Raw genomic sequence first — 17,694 nt, forward strand, 5'->3', positions numbered from 1 at the left:
AATTCAAAATATGAGAAGATGTGTTAAACAAGTTTGCCTGCATCACTTGACAGCTCTGAAAAGTAGAATAATCTGTCTTCGCATGAATACCTCTCTGTGTCGAAGTGTGCTGAACATAAACGCCTGGGTCATAATGATGAAACAGGAAAGTAGTTCTGCAAGCAGTCATGGCTGATACACTTATGGAAGCATTTTCTCTATGTCTACATACACACAGGACCTTTATTTATTTTATTTTTTGTCAGGCTTTTTTTTTGTCTGATGCTGTCTAGGTAACTATTGTTGGTGTGACCAGAAGCACTGATAAATGCACAATCAGCATCCAGTATAAGGTGGATGACATGACGGCGGCTCCCATGGATGTGAAGCAGTGGATCGATACAGAGGTACTGCTTTAGATGGGTTTGAGCATTGTTTCAAGAGTTGTAATCATATTGAAATGGGATTTTTAGGGAACAAAACAGGGTTATTGTAGTTAACTGAAGTTAAAACCATTAACAATCATTTTCGTTACTTGAACATTTTTATATAAATAAATACATTTAAATATATATATATATATATATATATTGTATATATGAAGAGTTTATTTGCAAAAACCGATTGACGCCACTTTAAAAAAAAAATATCTGATTGCTGTGCCTTATTCTCCACATATAGCGCGATCTAAACCCTAAACACATTTTGTCAAAAAAGCCGGTATTGTCCACTTTCAAGGCATCGCGAGTTCACGTTTTACTGCAGAAGCCCCAGGGCCCTTGTTGTTTTTGAACAGAAGCCGATAAGTCCATTTTAGCGAATCAGCGCGCTGTATTCAGGTCAGGTGACAAGCTACTTTCACTTTAAAAAGACGTGCTAGGTAGGGATGGGCAATACCACTTATTTTGTTTTCGATAAGATACCGATATTTTTCAAGGCAGTATCGTCGATATTGATACCGATATGATACATCTGAACTAAACTTTTATTAAATTTATTAAATTATTAAATTACTAAGAGTAAAATGGGTAATAATAACCACTTAACTTTGTTTAAAACACATTTTAACATTCAATACACCTTAATTGTAATTTATTAGGTTATATTTTTGTTTACACATGGTTCAAATGTGTTTTTTGTTTACACATGATTCAAATCTACAAATACTACAGTGGAACTATGGTCACTTTAGTAAACAAAATCACTGGTAAATAAAACACACCGTAGTATCGATATTTTTAGTTTGAGTATCGATACTTTCAATACTCGCGTCAGTATCGATATATCGATACTTAGGATCGATACGCCCATCCCTACTGAGAGGAGTTTCTCAAAGCTGACTAAAAGTGATCGAGGATTGATCATTGTCCTGTTGCCATCTGGTCGACGCTACAGAGCACTGAGCACCAGAACGACCAGACACAGGACCAGTTTCTTCCCTCAGGCCATCCATCTCATGAACACTTAACAATAATCGTGGAACACACAACACTAGTATACATTATTTATTTAACACACATACTTATTTACATTTCAAATTTGTACATATACCTGCACATACAAAATTGTCTATATTATATATTGTGTTTTTGCAATTTTGTACATTGTCTATTTTGTATATTTGTATATTATTATTTTTTATTATCTGTGTTTTTGTTCTGTCACTGTCATTCTGTTACACTGTGGAGCTTCTGTCATGAAAACAAATTCCTCGTATGTGTAAACATACCTGGCAATAAAGCTCATTCTGATTCTGATTCTGATAATTTCGACAAACTTGATGAATCTGTGATATCTTCTTCAGGCGAAAAAGGAAAATAAAAGCAGAAACGTTTTCATGGAAGCTTGCAAAAACAGCGTGTTACAATGGTGAGGGGAAAGCTCTGTGTATTGCGTGTAATCACATCCATACAGTTTATGATCACAACAATGCTTGTCAAGCATCTATATTGATTACAAATCTTTTTTTTTTTTACAAAAATTAAACAAGTGTTTTTTTTTAACTCTGTTATCTGCTTTTGCTATAAAACTAACTTTTAATATGTAAAAAAAAAACATACTTTCAATTAACTTTAATTTGGTAAATTACCTGTATTTGTTTAAGTTATTATTACTTAATCAAAACAACCCAACTGCAGTTTGATTGATATTACTTGGAATGCGCAATAAAAAAATGTGATTTCTGAAAAAAAAATGGAGTTATGGGTTTTTGCAAATTAACTCTTCATATATATATATATATCCTATACATTTTATTTCAGTTAGTATTCATTAATTTTAAGAATGTACTAAAGTTACTACAATTAAAACTTGAAATTAAAAATGACAAAACAACAAAATTACTAAAACTTCAAATGAAAATAGAAAATATTGAACTAGTTCAATAGTATCTCAATGATACAACACTGGCATATAAATGAGTAAATAAAGTGAGTGAATAGATTTGTCTTCACTGCTCAGCTTTGTTTTATCAGATTGTCCTTTTGAGTGGAATCTGTATGGTTTCTGTAGGTCTTAAAATAGTTTTACGCTTTAATTCGCCCTTTGTCCTTCCACTAAAAGGCTTTAAAATGTCTTAAATCGGAGCAGAAAGTCTTAAATTCATAGTCATAGCAATACATCTTGCATGCTGTAACGGGGCTGACGAGACGTGAGACGTGTGGATCCATCTGCAAGCTTTTATTAAAGAGACGTGGTATAACAGGCAGGGTCGAACAATGGCAAACAGGTATACGGTGGGCAAAAACACAAGAATAGTCCTAGGGCTAGCGTAGGTCACCGATCGGCAGACAGAATCGCAGGGGCGAGACGAGAGGGAAAAATCCAGGAAAACAGGCAAAGATCAGAAGCCGCAAAAACAGGCAAGGCAAAACAAGGAAAACACGGAGACTCGGAAAGGGGTACAGGCTAAACAATACTCAGCAGAGAATGGCAGTTTGAGTGGGTGTTATATAGTGAGTTAGATGATAAGAAACAGCTGTGTGCAATGAGTGCAATCAGTGCAGTGTGCAAACCGTGCAAAGAATGATGGGATATGTAGTCCGGGTTGCTATGCAACAGTTTGTGTTGTGCGAGAGTCAATGTAATGGAAAGTGTGACCACTGGTGGTGAATAAACGGAAGTCCATGGACCGAATTCGTGACACATGCATTGCGAAAGTTAATGTCTTCATCAGTATTTTTGTTTTTCAATACAAATATTAGGGCTGCACGATTATGACAAAAATCATAATTGTCGATTATTCCCTTGAAATTGTAATTGCAATTATTAATTACGATTACCACATTGAATGATGTTTATACCATTGTTTGAAGCAACTGCATGCCATATTTTTATATGAAAATGAAAAACTTGTATTGCTTTTCTATAGTATGAAATGTCAACCATACATTGGATTGGTTTCTTATTTAAAAAAAAAAAAAAGTAAAGATTTGCATGATATTATAATGTTATACGAAAACTTAAAATCTTTAAGATAACCTGTAGAAAGAGAAAAAAACACATCTTAAGCACACAGAATAACATAAGTTGACTTTGAACGATTAATTGCTGCTTTGAACGATTAATTGCTGCTTTGAACGATTAATTGCTGCTTTGAACGATTATGTAATTGTGGCATCCGTAATTGTAATCACGATTAGAAATTCGATTAATTGTGCAGCCCTAACAAATATCTCAATATCCTTAAATCAGGGTACTTTAATTTACTTGAGATGCAAATTTCTTGAAAATGTGAACAGAGTTGAGTTTATGCTTTAAACAAGAACAACTATCTGTCATTGTGGAATGAAAACTTGCTTTCCCTTTGAATTAAGTGGATTTTTATCCGTGTCTCATAAAACATGACTACTTATTTTATGTCTCTTTGCTTCTCAAGTAAATATGTCTTGATTTAAGTATCTTTAGTCATTTGCACTGGAAAAAGACAAAACACTGAAGAAGAACTTCACTTTTTTTGCTGGCTCATCTGAAGGTACAGCAGAAATTACTTCCATACTTGAGTGTTTGGGATCAGAGCTGATGTAAAAAGTAATGGAGATCTGATGGAAGTTGTGTTTTTAAACTTTAAAGTATTGCTAATGAAAGACATGGTGCTTCCTAGACATTTACATTTAGAGAACATATTGACATATTGTGCTTCTTTCAATTTATTCTGTATTGTTTCTTTACTTGGTCTTAAAAAGGTCTTTAAAAATTCACCAGACCTGCAGAAGCCCAGATAAAATTGTTTAAATGTCCTTATTTAGAAGCAACAAAGATCTGGAAAAATGGAAAAATGGATGTTGGCGTTGTTACACTATTTAATTATTAAAATATAACTTCCTGTGCATTCTGCAGTTTGAGAAATGATAGGTTCTTTTTTTTAGTTCATGCACTGAAGATCACCATTTATATTCCTCTGCGTTTATCGCAGTATGTTGTTCGGTTTCTGCTGGAAGAGTGTTAGTGAAGCCCGCAGGTTCATAACGCCCTTCTACACTATTTAAGAGTGTTTCGTGAAATAGAGTAACCCTACTTCCCCATTAGTCTCTATGCATCATGGCCACCTGAACATCTTCAGTAAAATATACACTACCGGTCAAAAGTTTGGGATCAGAATGATTTTTTATGTTTTTTTACAGGAGTTTCTTCTGCTCATCAAGGCTGCATTTATTTGATCACAAATACAGGAAAACATTTAATATTGTGAAATATTATTATGATGTAAAATAACGTTTTTCTATTTTAATATACATGCATATATAATTTATTTCTGTGATCAAAGCTGAATTTTCAGCATCATTACTTTAGTCTTCCGTGTCACATGATCTTCAGAAATCAGTATACACTCTTAAAAATAAAGGTGCTTCAAAAGGTTCTTCAAGCGATGCCATAGAAGAACCATTTTTGGTTCCACAAAGAAGTATTCAGTCAAAGGTTCTTTAAAGAACCATTTCTTTCTTACCTTTTTGTAATCTATAGAACCTTCTTTCACCACAAAGAAGCTTTTGTGAAACAGAAAGGTTCTTCAGATGTTGAAGGTTCTTTATGGAACCATTTAGACAAAAAGGTTCTTCTGTGGCATCGTGAAGCACCTTTATTTGTAATAATAATAAGTGTAATATGCTGATTTATTATCAATGTTGGCAGTAGTTGTGCTGCCAAATATTTTTTTTTGGAACCTGTGATACTTTTTTTTCAGGATTCTTTGATGAATAAAAAGTTAAAAAGAAGAGCATTTATTTAAAATAGAAATATTTTCTAACAACATACACTACCATTCAAAAGTTCGGGGTCAGTACATTTTTATTCTTTCTTTTTTTGAAAGAAATTAAAACTTTTATTTAGCAAGGATGTGTTAAATTGTTGTTGTTAGAAAAGGTTTATATTTTGAATAAATGCTGTTCTTTTTAACTTTTTATTCATCACAGAATCCTGAAAAAAGTATTGCAGTTTCCAAAAGCACAACTGTTTAATTCTAATAATAAATCAGCATATTAGACTGATTTCTGAAGGATCATGGGACGCTTTATACTGGAGTAATGATGATGGAAATTCAGCTTTGCATCACAGAAATAAATTATATTTTAAAGGATATTAAAATAGAAACCATTATTTTATATTGTAATAACATTTTGCAAGATTACTGTTTTTTTTCTGTATTTTTGATCAAATAAATGCAGCCTTGATGAGCAGAAGAGACTTCTTTAAAAAACATTACAAGCCAATCTTTTGACCGGTAGTGTATGTGTGTATGAGTATATAAAACACCAGTATGGCCCTCGCTCGTGTGTTTTTCCTCTTTCTTCAATGCGGTTTCTCCTTCACAATGTATTGAACTGATTGTTTGTTCTCATTGCAGAATAACTGTCCTTTGGTTGCGTTCAGCGTGCGAGTGCTGGAGGATATGAATGAAGTCACTTCACACATGCTGGAGGTTGTGAACGCTCATGTGCAGCAGAGCAAACCACAGAAGACGGTGAGACTAGCCTGTCCTTCTCCCGCGACACTTCTGCTTTTCACTCGCTCATGCTGTAGCTCACAGCTAGTCATTTATGACATCTTTAGTCATACAGGGATGGTTACTCATGAAACCAATACAGGGTTCCTGCGGGTCTTTAATGTCTTGAAATGTACGGCTCAGAATTTAAGCCCATAAATAAAGTCTTAAATATCTGAAATGATTGAAATATCTGAGATGTTGAATGGAAGATTTTCATAAATCATATATAATATGGGACAGTATAATAATTAGGGTTCTATAAAATCCATTTTATGTCTTCCGAAATTCTGTGTTTTCCATTTGTAATTTTTCTGGATTCAGTTTTAATAATCAAAAAAGATATCTAATGAATTCAATTCATAACATTTTAACAATATTAGTATCCTACACTGTAAAAAGTAATCATTGAATCTACTTAAGAAAAGCGAGTAAACATAACTGATTTTTACAAATTTGTTGAATTTACTTAATTACACTGTGTTATGTGAACTTTCAGGTGGATGCAATAGTTAAACTAAACAACTTTAGTAAACAGTACTTAAGAGCATCTAGTTTGTTGGATTAAATCCCACTATGTGCCCTAATAACTCTAGACCAGTAGGTGGTGGAAGGTTGGTTTAAACAAAACATCACCAGAAGAAGACAACGAACTGCACTTCAGAGTCAGATCGTGTTTGAAATGTGGCCGCAAGATTAGGTAAGTTTTTGGTGATCTACTTATAAACTATATTGTCACAGTGTGTGCTATCGTTTTTGAGGAAAAGAAAAAGCTGATTTTATTAGTTTTTACTGACGAGAATTACTGTAACCATCAGTTAGTGTACTAGCTAGCCAGTGGCTTACAAGCATCTATATTGTCACAGTGTGTGCTATCGTTTTTGAGGAAAAGAAAAGGCAGATTTTATTAGTTTTTACTGACGAGCATTACTGTAACCGTCAGTTAGCGTACTAGCTAGCCAGTGGTTTACAAGCTAGATTACAAACTTTGATTTTCCTCTTTACTGCTAGTTATAACATGAAATAAATGTGAGTAAGCATCATAAAGTATGTTGAGCGATACAGTGCAACTTAATGAAATTTATCATGTCTTATGTAATACGTTTTTCAGCATTTAGTGTTTGAACAAATGTCATGAAAACAAGTTATCATCACAACCACTGTTTAAATGTTTATATTTCAGAAAATTATTTGGAGTAGAAACTTCATTTAAAATAGTTTTTAAATGTGCGTCAATGCCCAGCACTAATTAAAACCATTTTCTTGTCATATTCCAAAAGGCTTTGACTTCGTTGAATAAACATGAGCACTGCATGTGTCAAAGTCGAAATCCGGTGCGGGTGTTTTTATATCGCTGTATTTCTGAAGGAAACTGGCTGTTTTCCGACAGAAAATTATGGCTGTCATTTTCATTTCATGTTGCCTGTAATGCCTGAGCAGCGTTTGTGAGCTGAGCGCTTATTTGATTACAGCCGTTAGCGGGGGAACCGCTATTTCTCCTGCTCTACAAGCTCCTCCTGCTGGCAGAGAATGGATTTGCATATATATGCCGCCACAAATAGAGTGCAAGTCTGGGGGAAAGAACGCTTCTGTTATGAATATTATTAATTATTTAAATTTTAATGTTGGATTGAAATGAACGCTGTTATTGGAGTAGTTAATCGTTAGCATAAGCGCGGCTAACGCTAATATAATGAGCATTAGAATGAAGTTTCTTTATTTGCTATTTAATGCTTCTATAACTTTTATTCGGGTAAAAAAAAAACAGGAGGACATGATGATATTTACTATTTTTACACACCAGAGACTTTTAAATGAATTGTGAATCTAAAATATGCGTGTTAGAGAATGCACAAATGGTTAACATTGTTTGTGGCATATCAGTCAGAAAAGCAGTTCTGGGCTTTTTTTTTATTATTTAGCTAACTTAGTTGTTATAGAAGCTGAGCAGCATGAGCGTCACAGTCATCAGCACCTCTCCTCATGGGACACGTCTCTATACAGAAAGGGCTATTTGTAGTGGGCCTTAATCCAGAAAGGGATCTGACGTTTCGCTTCCTCTTTCTGAGTTTCAGTTTCTCTTCTTTTAAGCCAAATGAACTTTGAGAATAGCACAAACTTTATTTCCCTGAAGAGGCTTCCTCTATTCTGTCATAGTTAGGTTCACGAGAGATTTTGCATGAACTTGAGCTAAGTTCTCATCATATTTGCGACTTTTGTTTCCTAATCTGAGGCTGACTCTGTTCTTGCATAGAAATGGTATTTCAGGATCCTTCTGCTTTTAGTTCTGTCTTTAACAAAGTTCATAGTTTTGCATTTAATTTAATTTTGATCTTTTATACTATTTTCAAATTGACTTCAGTTTAGGTTTTGTTAGTTTTGAAGCAATGCATTTGTAAATTACAGTTTTGTTTTTCTTTAATGCACATTTTTATTCTATTTTGTTAATTCTAGTTAACCTTCATATTGTGTTTCGGTCGTTTTGACACAGAGAGGATTTATATTTTCCTGAAAATGCAGGTTAATGTTATCGCAATGGACTAAAACTTTACTCACACTGGGTTTAAAAAATAAAAAAATAAATAAAAAGATAATTGTTGATGCACTTGTGGTGTTCCCGCTCAAAAATGACCAGCCTACAAAAAAATTACTTCTGAACTTCTTAAAAATATTGGATTCAATCTTTTTATCAGCTTGGCTTCTTTCAGTTAGCACAGGTTTTGTATTTCTCCTTTTCCTTTCTTTTATAGGCCTCTTTCACCTGAGCTTTTGCATCTCAGTTTTTGAGTGAACATTGCCAAAATGATCCACAAATAATGTTCACACCTTCTCGCGCTCTAATGGTTTAAAATCGCTTGAATGTTTAAACCGACAGGACAACACATGCAAATGATGAACCTTCATTGTAGGATGGTTAAACTATGCAGATAATCCAAGAATCACCTGCGTTTCGAACCCTGGTACCTGGTCCATATGGCATAACGATCAGTATACTAAACATCACACATCCTGCGATGTGACTATCGCATATGCGCACATCGCGGTTTCGATGCTGAAACGATATATCGCTTCCTAATTTTTTGCTGCCTAAAAACCATGATAGTTTTTTTCTGGATTCTTTGAATAGAAAGTTCAAAGGAACAGCTTTTATTTGAAATAGCGTTTGTGAACTTGTCTCATTTTAACCACCAGATGTTTCGCAGCTTATAATATGCTAATGCTTGTCAACACCCTTTTTCTGTATGACGCTGAACTAGGAAATACGTCTGCAAAAGCCATCTAAAAACGCAACCCAGGCCAGCTTTCAAAGTGAATCGAGTTCTGAGTCTAATATCTGTCTGCTGCACAAACGCCTCGTCATTAAATACTAACGCTTTTCACTCCAGTTTGATTCTCACTTCTCTTTACCTTTTTACAGGCAAATTGTGGATTTTCTCAGCAACGAGGGACACATTTTCTCCACCATTGATGAGGACCACTTCAGATCAACAGATAATGAAGCCTAATTACCTTTTTTAGTCAGATTGCTTTAATAAACCCATTTCTTATCTACATAGTGTGTGTGTATATATATATATATATATATATATATATATAATAGCACTGGTGCTACAGAGGTTAAAAGTTTTGTAGCACAGGCCAAACAGTTGTAGCACAAGTTAGGGGTGGGCGATGTGGCAAAAATATCATATCACCATTTTATTCAGGAATATCACGATTTTATCACGATTCTTTGTCATGTTGGTTTTACTATTTTGCAAGTTGCCTGAGCAGTACAGCCAATCTAATTTCCCTTTGGTAAAACAAGCCTTTCAAAGTAACAAAATATAAGATAAAAAAAAGAATGGCAGACATTTAAGCCAAAGTGGGCGAAGATAAAAATCTTTATTTAATCTTTGTTAATTAAAAAATAAGAACAAAAGATATACATTACAAAAACACATAATATGCTAATAAAACAAGCAGTGCTTTATTTTTCAGGTACAGTATTTAGCAGTAACATTAAATATTAAAATAAAACACTATATACATCAATTATAATTTTTTAAGCAACTGTATTAAAGTTCATCAGTCATGAGCAGTGAGTGATTTTTCTTATTTTTGCTTTCTTTTTTTTATATTAAAGGGATAGTTTACCAAAAAATGAAAAATCTGTCATCTGTCTGTCAATTCTGTCATACTGTTTTATTTTTATATCATCATTTACTCACTCTCAAGTTGTTTTAAACCTGAATTAGTTTCTTTCTTCTGTTGAACATAAAACATATTTTGAAGAATGTGGGTAAAAACAGTTGCTGGTCCACATCGAATTCCATAGTATTTTGTTCCTACTATCAAAGTCAGTGTGGACCAGCAACTGTTTGGTTACCCACATTCTTCAAAATATCTTCTTTTGTGTTCAGCACAAGAAAGAAATTAATACAGGTTTGGGACAACATATGAGTGAGTAAATAAAAACATAAATTTGGAGACATTTTAATCGTCCACCATCAAAAATCGTCATATCGCACACCCCTAAACCAAGTTTAATCAATCTCACACACACAAACAAGCACAACAAAATTACTTCACACTATTAAGCGGCTGTGTTATGAACATGCAAAACCGTATCGCACATGTGCTACAGTGGTAAATTTATTCATCGCACAAACCATTTTTTTCATAGCACATGGACATATATGTCACACTGTACAGCCCTAATATATATATATATAATTTCAGTTTGTTTTGGTCATTTTAATAAAAGCAAACTCCTTTCAACTTATTTTCTTTCTTTAGAGGTCAGCATGCCCTGTAAAAAGGACATTGTCTAATTTACTATAAATGGTATATTTGTTAAACCTTGCATTGTCTTTGAGTATTTAGACACAATGAAATATTTCAGATTAGCATTAGGTTTGGGTGCAGTGGAGACTCCATATTAGCTGGTACTCTTTGATTTCTTTTGCACGTCTTTCTATGAAGACACAGCAAAATACAAAGTGTCCTTTAATAAAACAAGCTTTCATGGGGGTTTTTTAATGTTTCTTCGATAGACTCGTAGTCATGGTCAGAGTCAGAGTCAGAGAGTCCCTGTGCTGTGAAAAGGAAAGAATAGATTAGTATACATGATATTTTAGCTCCCTGATGGGCAATTCCAAGTGTCATCAAATGAAGGTTAAAACTCAGAGCAACAAATGTCTTAAAATGCAAAGAGAAACTAACCTGCTTTGTGTGCTACTGTGGGGCTTTTGACATACGTATTGTGCGCACTGACGCTCTCTGCTGTTGATATGCCTTTCCTAGGCAACAGTGGAGGGGGCTGGACTGAAGTCTAGTGGAGTTGCACAATAAAAAAATAAAAAAAAATGTATAAGCTGTTGAGCCAGCTAAACAAATGAGGAACATGTGACGATATGGTGTTTTCTGTTACACACGCATAGTAACTATCCCACATGGTTTTGCAGCAGACTTTATAATGATGATTTATGCATGTACCAATAGTTAACCCAGGAATAGTTGACCCAAAAATGAAAATTCGATCATCATTACCTCACTCTTGTGTTGTTCTAAACATGTATTTTGTTCCACCAAACAAAACAAAAAGTGACGACTTTTTGAAAAATAAACGATCCCTACGTTTACTTTGCACTAATATTCACATTGAAAAATTGTTGTCATGATTCATAACTGACCACACTGCTGTAGATCTGAATAGTGAAAATTTTAATAATTCACTGTGAAATGTAATAATAATAACAACTTGGGATACTCCAAGCAACACACAGTGGGGTTTCATTCCTCAGTGCATCCGCATTTTGAACAAAATGGTTGAGCGAATGATTCAACGAATTAAAGTCAGTCCTTAATGAATCTATCCTCATTTTCCATAATTTTATATTTCTGTATTCAGACATTTATTTTGAAAACATTAATCACATAACATTACTTATGCAGTTGTAATTGCTGTGTAAATGCCTGCTGAGCTGCAATAAACAGTCTTGCAATAAACTTTAGATGCAGCTTTTCTGCCAGCTCTCCAGTGCGCAGATGGATTTTGTTGATATACTGATTTAATTTAATTGGTAACAGTCTTATAGTGTCTTATTATTCTAAATGAATTCATTAAATGTAATAATTTGACATTCAAAGATGATGTGTTTAGTGAGGATAGAAAAGATGTGCCCTTATAAAAGGGAAATATAAGAGGGAAAAGTTATTTGTCACTAACAGTAAGAAATTAATTGCCTTTGTTATTACATTGATTCTTTGTCAATCTATTATGCTGTGTAGACTGTGCATATACAACTATGTATGGACAGCACAATTGTTTGTGGATATGTTTAAATAAGTAATAAAGAAGTACTAGACTTAGTATATATACATAGGTTTAATATTTTACATTATACCCAAAATTTGACAATTTGAACAGCCTGCATGTATGGTACTTCCATGGTGCTTTGTCATTGGAGGTTGACAGCGTCCATCCCCAGTCGCTTTCATTGTATAGCAAAGAGCATGTTGGGAATTCTGCCGAACAACTTTTGTTTCACAAAGCAAGTTTTATGGATTTTGAACAAGATGATGATCATATTTTTGGATGAACTATTTTTAAAAATTCCTTACTATACTTTAAACTTTACCATGTAAATATGTGAGCAATTGATTTTTCCATCACCACAGAGGGGAATTTGGAAAAAGCAGTAATAGATAATCTAAGAATGACTCATTATGAAACCTAGATATTCATGTTTGAATTCTACATTTCTGTTTTAGTGGGTGAATAAAAGTTCATGCTTACATCTTTTGGCGGAGGTGGAGCAGGAGCCCGTCTACCCTTTGTCAGACCCAGCGACAGGTTGTCGAGCTGTTTGGTCACAGCGCTGCTTAAGTTTGATAATTTAGATTCAGACTTGGGTGACTTCTTAGGCACTTCTGAACTGGCTGGCTTCCTCTTTGGTGGACGAGGAGGTGGTTCCTCAATTTTGCTTATAAGTTTATGATATTCATAGTAGAATTTCTCAGTCACCTCAGTGACGGTCTCTACGTGAAGTTCTGGGGACTCATTACTAGACCACGGCAGATGATCAGAGGTGAAGCAGAGAGACATTTGTAACCAGCGTACTGGCAACTCAAAGCACCAGTCTGGTTTATTTGGTAGGCTCGTCAACACCGTGGTCTCCGTGAAAGTCTCCTCAAGCTTAAGTGCTGGTAACCCCATCAGGGGATCTTTTTCTAGCTCTTTATCCCGAGTCATCACTTTAATATCTAGAGGCAAAGAGCTACTCGCTAAATCTGTTAATTTATACTTCTTGTTGTCTGAAAGCTTTTCAACAAAGTGACCTGCCATAAACAGTGGCAGAGAGATTTCCTTACTATCGTCTTCCTCATCTTCCTCATCCTCGTCGTCCAGCTCCATAGTCTGTTTGCAAATTAGACTTTCTATTTTCTGAGCAGCTCCTGATGAATCCTTGAGTCCGTCCATCAGCGCCATTCCCAAAACCTCCAGCTGCTCGCCAACACTGAGTGCAGGCATTCCCTCTTCCTCTACCGCCTCGCAGTGACGAGTCACACTTACTTTCAAACCTGGAGACTGAGAGGATGCCAAGTGTAGCTCGTACACTGATCCAAATTCCCGGGCCCTTCTTCTCATTCTTCCACCATAGCTCTCTGAGATGATGAAGTACTGTTTTCCCTTCCTCCCCTTTGGAGTTGAGGCTAATATCATTGTTGTTGTGCCATAACTATGTAACACGAGGCGCCTGCCTCTTTGCAGTTCTTCAAACCAGCTGCAATTAAAAAACGTATTGCCTTCTGGGCTTTCAAGGATCTCTGCCATAGTTGGGAAGGACTCCATTGGCTGACTCGCAACTTCAGTCATTGATAGCGGTGTTATGAAAACTAAATCCTGGAACTGTTCTGTCACGTCCTGGACTTCCACTTCCAGGCTGGATGGGAACTTGACTACGTTCTTCCTCACTGTATGTAAATATAAAAATTCAATCGTGAACAAATATTTATTCCAAGACCATTTCCATGCATCAAGCCTCTATGATTAGGGTGTCCAATCCTACACCTGGAGAGCCAGTGTCCTGATGAGTTTAGCTCCAACCTGCCCCAACACACCTGCCTGGATGTTTCTAGTAATCCTGAAGACCTTGAGTAGCTGGTTCAGATGTGTTTAATTAGGATTGGAGCTAAACTTTGCAGAATAATGGCTCTCCAGAAGCATGACTGGACACCCCATCTCTGACGTGTACTCAGTCCCACACGTGAAGGACTCCAACTCTGCTCCAACTCCCCAACCTGTAGTTTTCAGGTAAACCCAAAGACCTTGATTAGCTGGTTTAAGTACGTTAGATTAGAGTTGGAGCTAAACTTTCAAGGATCCAGGAGTAGGAGTGGACACCCCTGCTCTATGACTGGTTGACTATGACAGGAACAACATGCAAAATATGACGGTGATAATCTCAGGTAATGATGTGCTTTATTCAATGTTAAAAGTGTCTAATGTGAGTTTGAATATTATTTTGCGTTATCTTTATAGCCATTGTGACAGCAACAATAGAAATTTTACCACAGATCTTGAAAATAAATTAAAGCAAACTTGTCCGTTAAAACTGTGAACCAACACGTTTATTCCATAACAAAGATATCAGTCACTCACTCACTCACTCTCTCAAAACTGTTCAGTCCATTCACAGTTGAATAATCTATTTTCCGTGTCCACTTTTCTTTTCTACACACTCCCCGTGTTTTTGCTGTCACATCGTATCTACATTGGACGCGACAAAGCATTGCAAATCATTTGAACGTTGTGTCAGTACGTTGTAAATAGAATGAGTCAGCAGTTTACTGTCAGGGATTTGTCGTGTTGCGTCGCATCTAGTGTTGACAGCATCACTGATTATGATGGGTTCTATTGTATTTTATTGCGCCGCTCGCGTCCGGTGTTGACACGATGTAAGTTACAGTAGCTTTCTGATGCTGCGTTTGAATTTTCATGCCACATTATTTGAAATTAGCGCGGGCCAAACTTTTTTCTCTCACGGGCCGCCTATTGAGGAACCCTGCCCTATAGTGTTTGTTATAATGCAAAACTATCTGGTTTGTGTAATCTAGTTGTTTTTACATCATTCTTGCTAGATTGCGCTTTTAAAAACGTTCAGTTCAGACTACTAGTTGCCGGACATTAGTCTGGATCGACACCGGCAGGTTTTGTGGGGTCATTATGACCAAAGCCTGCAAACAAGTTCCCATTTTAGCACTTCTGATTCCCTTGTTCTGAAATCAGTGTTTCCTTTTTTTTTGCTTGCTGTTGTTTAGCGGCTCACCTGAATATCCAGTAGGCAATTCAAATGAAGCTCCAGTTTCAATCTCCTCACAAGATACAGACAGGAGCTCTAAACCAATGATCTTCAACAAATCTCCAGTAGATAAACACACTTCACTCCCTGAAAGCTCATAAATGGACCCTGAAAGAAAAAAAAACACATCATCATGCTCTATTTGCATAAGCGTATGGGTTCATTTTAATACGAGTTGATTCATATAAATAGTTCAAATGGACTTTGATTGCAAAGTCCAACATGCCAAAGGACTTATCGCTGCATTTCTTATCTTATCTGTGCCAGAATTGTGAGAGTATGGATTAAATAGATATTCCTTTGTGATGATGCATCGTACTGATTATAGTTTTTTTTAGAGGCCTGTGTTTTATTTTACTTCAATACTGTACTTCAATCAAATTGACAACATCCTCTTTATTTAAAACAGTGGTTCTCAACTTGGGTTGGGTTGCAAGGCTGTTCTGTTCAGCATGGGGAAAGTGTATAGGAAAATAAACGGTAAAAACACATTCCTTATATAGTAGTATTGTGGTGCAAATACTTATCCTCAAAACCAAATTTTAATACATTTTTGTTATTTATGTATTACAAACAACTATGATACTGTGCTGGGGTCACCATTTGACATTAAATGTAAAATCTGACTCCTGACAACCACTGATTTAATTAAAGTACACAGACTTTTACAGTTTTATGCATGTAAAAGCACATTCGACAGACAAATAAGCCTATAATGCTGTATAAGAAGCATATCCTGATGTATAAATAGCAGTGAACTACTTATGCTTACATTTGATTTGAGATCACCCTTTATAAGAAACACAAACTACAGATGAGACTAAACTCAACTGTTCATCCGGTCACACATCTACTTGTGCTGAGGATGCACAGCGTAAACCACAAAGACAATGAAAAGAAAAAAAAAATTAAAACCTCATGTCCTGTTTGGGGTCGGAGAGACCCCGCAGCCATTTCAATAACACAAAAACAGTTTATGGTGAAGTATGACATTTTAACTTGCTCGGTGGCACGCTTAGCAAATGTTGCATTAATTCGGTTTGGGGTTTCAGAGATCCCAGCCATAAAACATGACAGGTTTCAGATGCACATTGTCTGTTTGTATTTTTCCCTCTGTGTTTTCAAATGCAAAAATAGGTCAAATTTACCCTAGACAGAAACATTATACTGGGCAGGTCAGATTTCTAAAAAAACAAAATGCATGCCTATTTACTACAGAGGGGTTGCCGTAATATTTGACAAATGCTTATTAAAAGAACTAATGAGTTTAATTTCATTGTACATCATCAAGGTCTCTGGCACTAAAGTCAATCTCGACACAGCATAGCATTTAGAGAACATCCTTGTTTCTTATTCTACAAAATGATGATGGTTAAAAGATTCATAAAACTGGAAGAATTATTAACAATCACAATGCAAAATAAATGTATGGCCATAGGGCGACACAATAAACATTTACATTTAGTCATTTAGCAGACGCTTTTATCCAAAGCGACTTACAAATGAGGACAGTAGAAGCAATAAAAACAAACAAAAGAGCAACAATATATAAGTGCAAATGACAAGTCTCGGTTAGCCTAACACAGTACACGTAGCAAGGTGTATATGTATATATATATATAAATAAAATACACACATATACACGTATACATATATACACACACATATACATATACACACACATATATACATATATACACACACACAGAAAAACAAGTAGATAGAATAGAAAAATAGACAGCTAGTCTTTTTTTAATAAAGTAGAATAGAAAGTGCTAGAGTTAGAGGCTCAAATAAAGATGGAACAGATGTGTTTTTTGAAGATGGCTAAGGACCAAATAAACAAACTTTGGGTGAAGAACAGCATTGCTGCTTTTTTTATGCCTGGAGAGAGTGTCATGCAGAATATGCAGAAAGAGAGCTGAACCTACCCTGGAAATAAACCCCCGAGCAGACCTGCAGGATGCGGGGCAGAGACTGTTGATCCAGACAGCTGATGAAGACTCGCAGAGCCTGGAGGTCCCCCATCTCTCACAGCTGACACACACTCACACACACACACACACTGAGCTGCTCTTCAGCGCGCGCACTTCAACTAGAGCTCAGACTCAGAGAGGAAGTCTCAGAGGGACTCACCCAGAACCACAAACACTGCACACGGGCCTTTTCCTGGCATTCATTGAAATAGATACATTTCAGTTTAATGTCTATTATTATACATGTACTTTTTGTTTCGACATACGACAACTGCGTTAATAATGAATGTTTATGCGGTTTAACTCGTGTTGTTATCCTGCCTTTCCAAGCGTCTCCCGGAAGAAGGCGAAGCTCCCAATCCTTTTATGGCAAAGGCAAAGCTCATGAATATTAATTACGCAATGCTGCTAT

The 17,694-nt window shown here is 35.6% G+C and overlaps 2 protein-coding genes across 2 annotated transcripts; one reads left to right on the top strand and one right to left on the bottom strand.

Annotated features, from left to right (window-relative positions):
- Positions 1-82: 82 nt before the first annotated feature.
- On the top strand, positions 83-9,493 carry LOC107564515 (replication protein A 32 kDa subunit-like). The gene is made up of 5 exons (XM_016249612.1): positions 83-157; positions 273-386; positions 5,822-5,938; positions 8,214-8,218; positions 9,378-9,493. The coding sequence occupies exons 1-5, from the start codon at positions 83-85 to the stop codon at positions 9,463-9,465; spliced, it is 399 nt and encodes a 132-aa protein (XP_016105098.1). The 3' UTR covers positions 9,466-9,493.
- Positions 9,494-10,768: 1,275 nt separating this feature from the next.
- LOC107564516 (protein THEMIS2-like) lies at positions 10,769-17,597 on the bottom strand. The gene is made up of 5 exons (XM_016249613.1): positions 17,238-17,597; positions 15,274-15,414; positions 12,741-13,918; positions 11,165-11,273; positions 10,769-11,037 (listed from the first exon to the last, which is right to left on the bottom strand). The coding sequence occupies exons 1-5, from the start codon at positions 17,332-17,334 to the stop codon at positions 10,949-10,951; spliced, it is 1,614 nt and encodes a 537-aa protein (XP_016105099.1). The 5' UTR covers positions 17,335-17,597; the 3' UTR covers positions 10,769-10,948.
- Positions 17,598-17,694: the final 97 nt, after the last annotated feature.

The sequence above is a fragment of the Sinocyclocheilus grahami genome, unplaced genomic scaffold, assembly GCF_001515645.1.
Source record: "Sinocyclocheilus grahami isolate Dianchi unplaced genomic scaffold, SAMN03320097.WGS_v1.1 scaffold943.1, whole genome shotgun sequence".
NCBI classification, from domain to species: domain Eukaryota; kingdom Metazoa; phylum Chordata; class Actinopteri; order Cypriniformes; family Cyprinidae; genus Sinocyclocheilus; species Sinocyclocheilus grahami.

Excerpts from the sequence above, each read along its gene's own strand:
- LOC107564515 (XM_016249612.1), top strand. The coding sequence starts at position 83 with ATGAATACCTCTCTGTGTCGAAGTGTGCTGAACATAAACGCCTGGGTC. Across the intron at positions 158-272 it reads TGAAACAGGAAAGTAGTTCT|GTAACTATTGTTGGTGTGAC; the intron begins GCAAGCAGTCAT and ends GATGCTGTCTAG. Across the intron at positions 387-5,821 it reads AGCAGTGGATCGATACAGAG|AATAACTGTCCTTTGGTTGC; the intron begins GTACTGCTTTAG and ends TTCTCATTGCAG.
- LOC107564516 (XM_016249613.1), bottom strand. The coding sequence starts at position 17,334 with ATGGGGGACCTCCAGGCTCTGCGAGTCTTCATCAGCTGTCTGGATCAA. Across the intron at positions 15,415-17,237 it reads CTCGGGGGTTTATTTCCAGG|GGTCCATTTATGAGCTTTCA; the intron begins GTAGGTTCAGCT and ends TTTTTCTTTCAG. Across the intron at positions 11,274-12,740 it reads CTCCACCTCCGCCAAAAGAT|ACTTCAGTCCAGCCCCCTCC; the intron begins GTAAGCATGAAC and ends CAACTCCACTAG.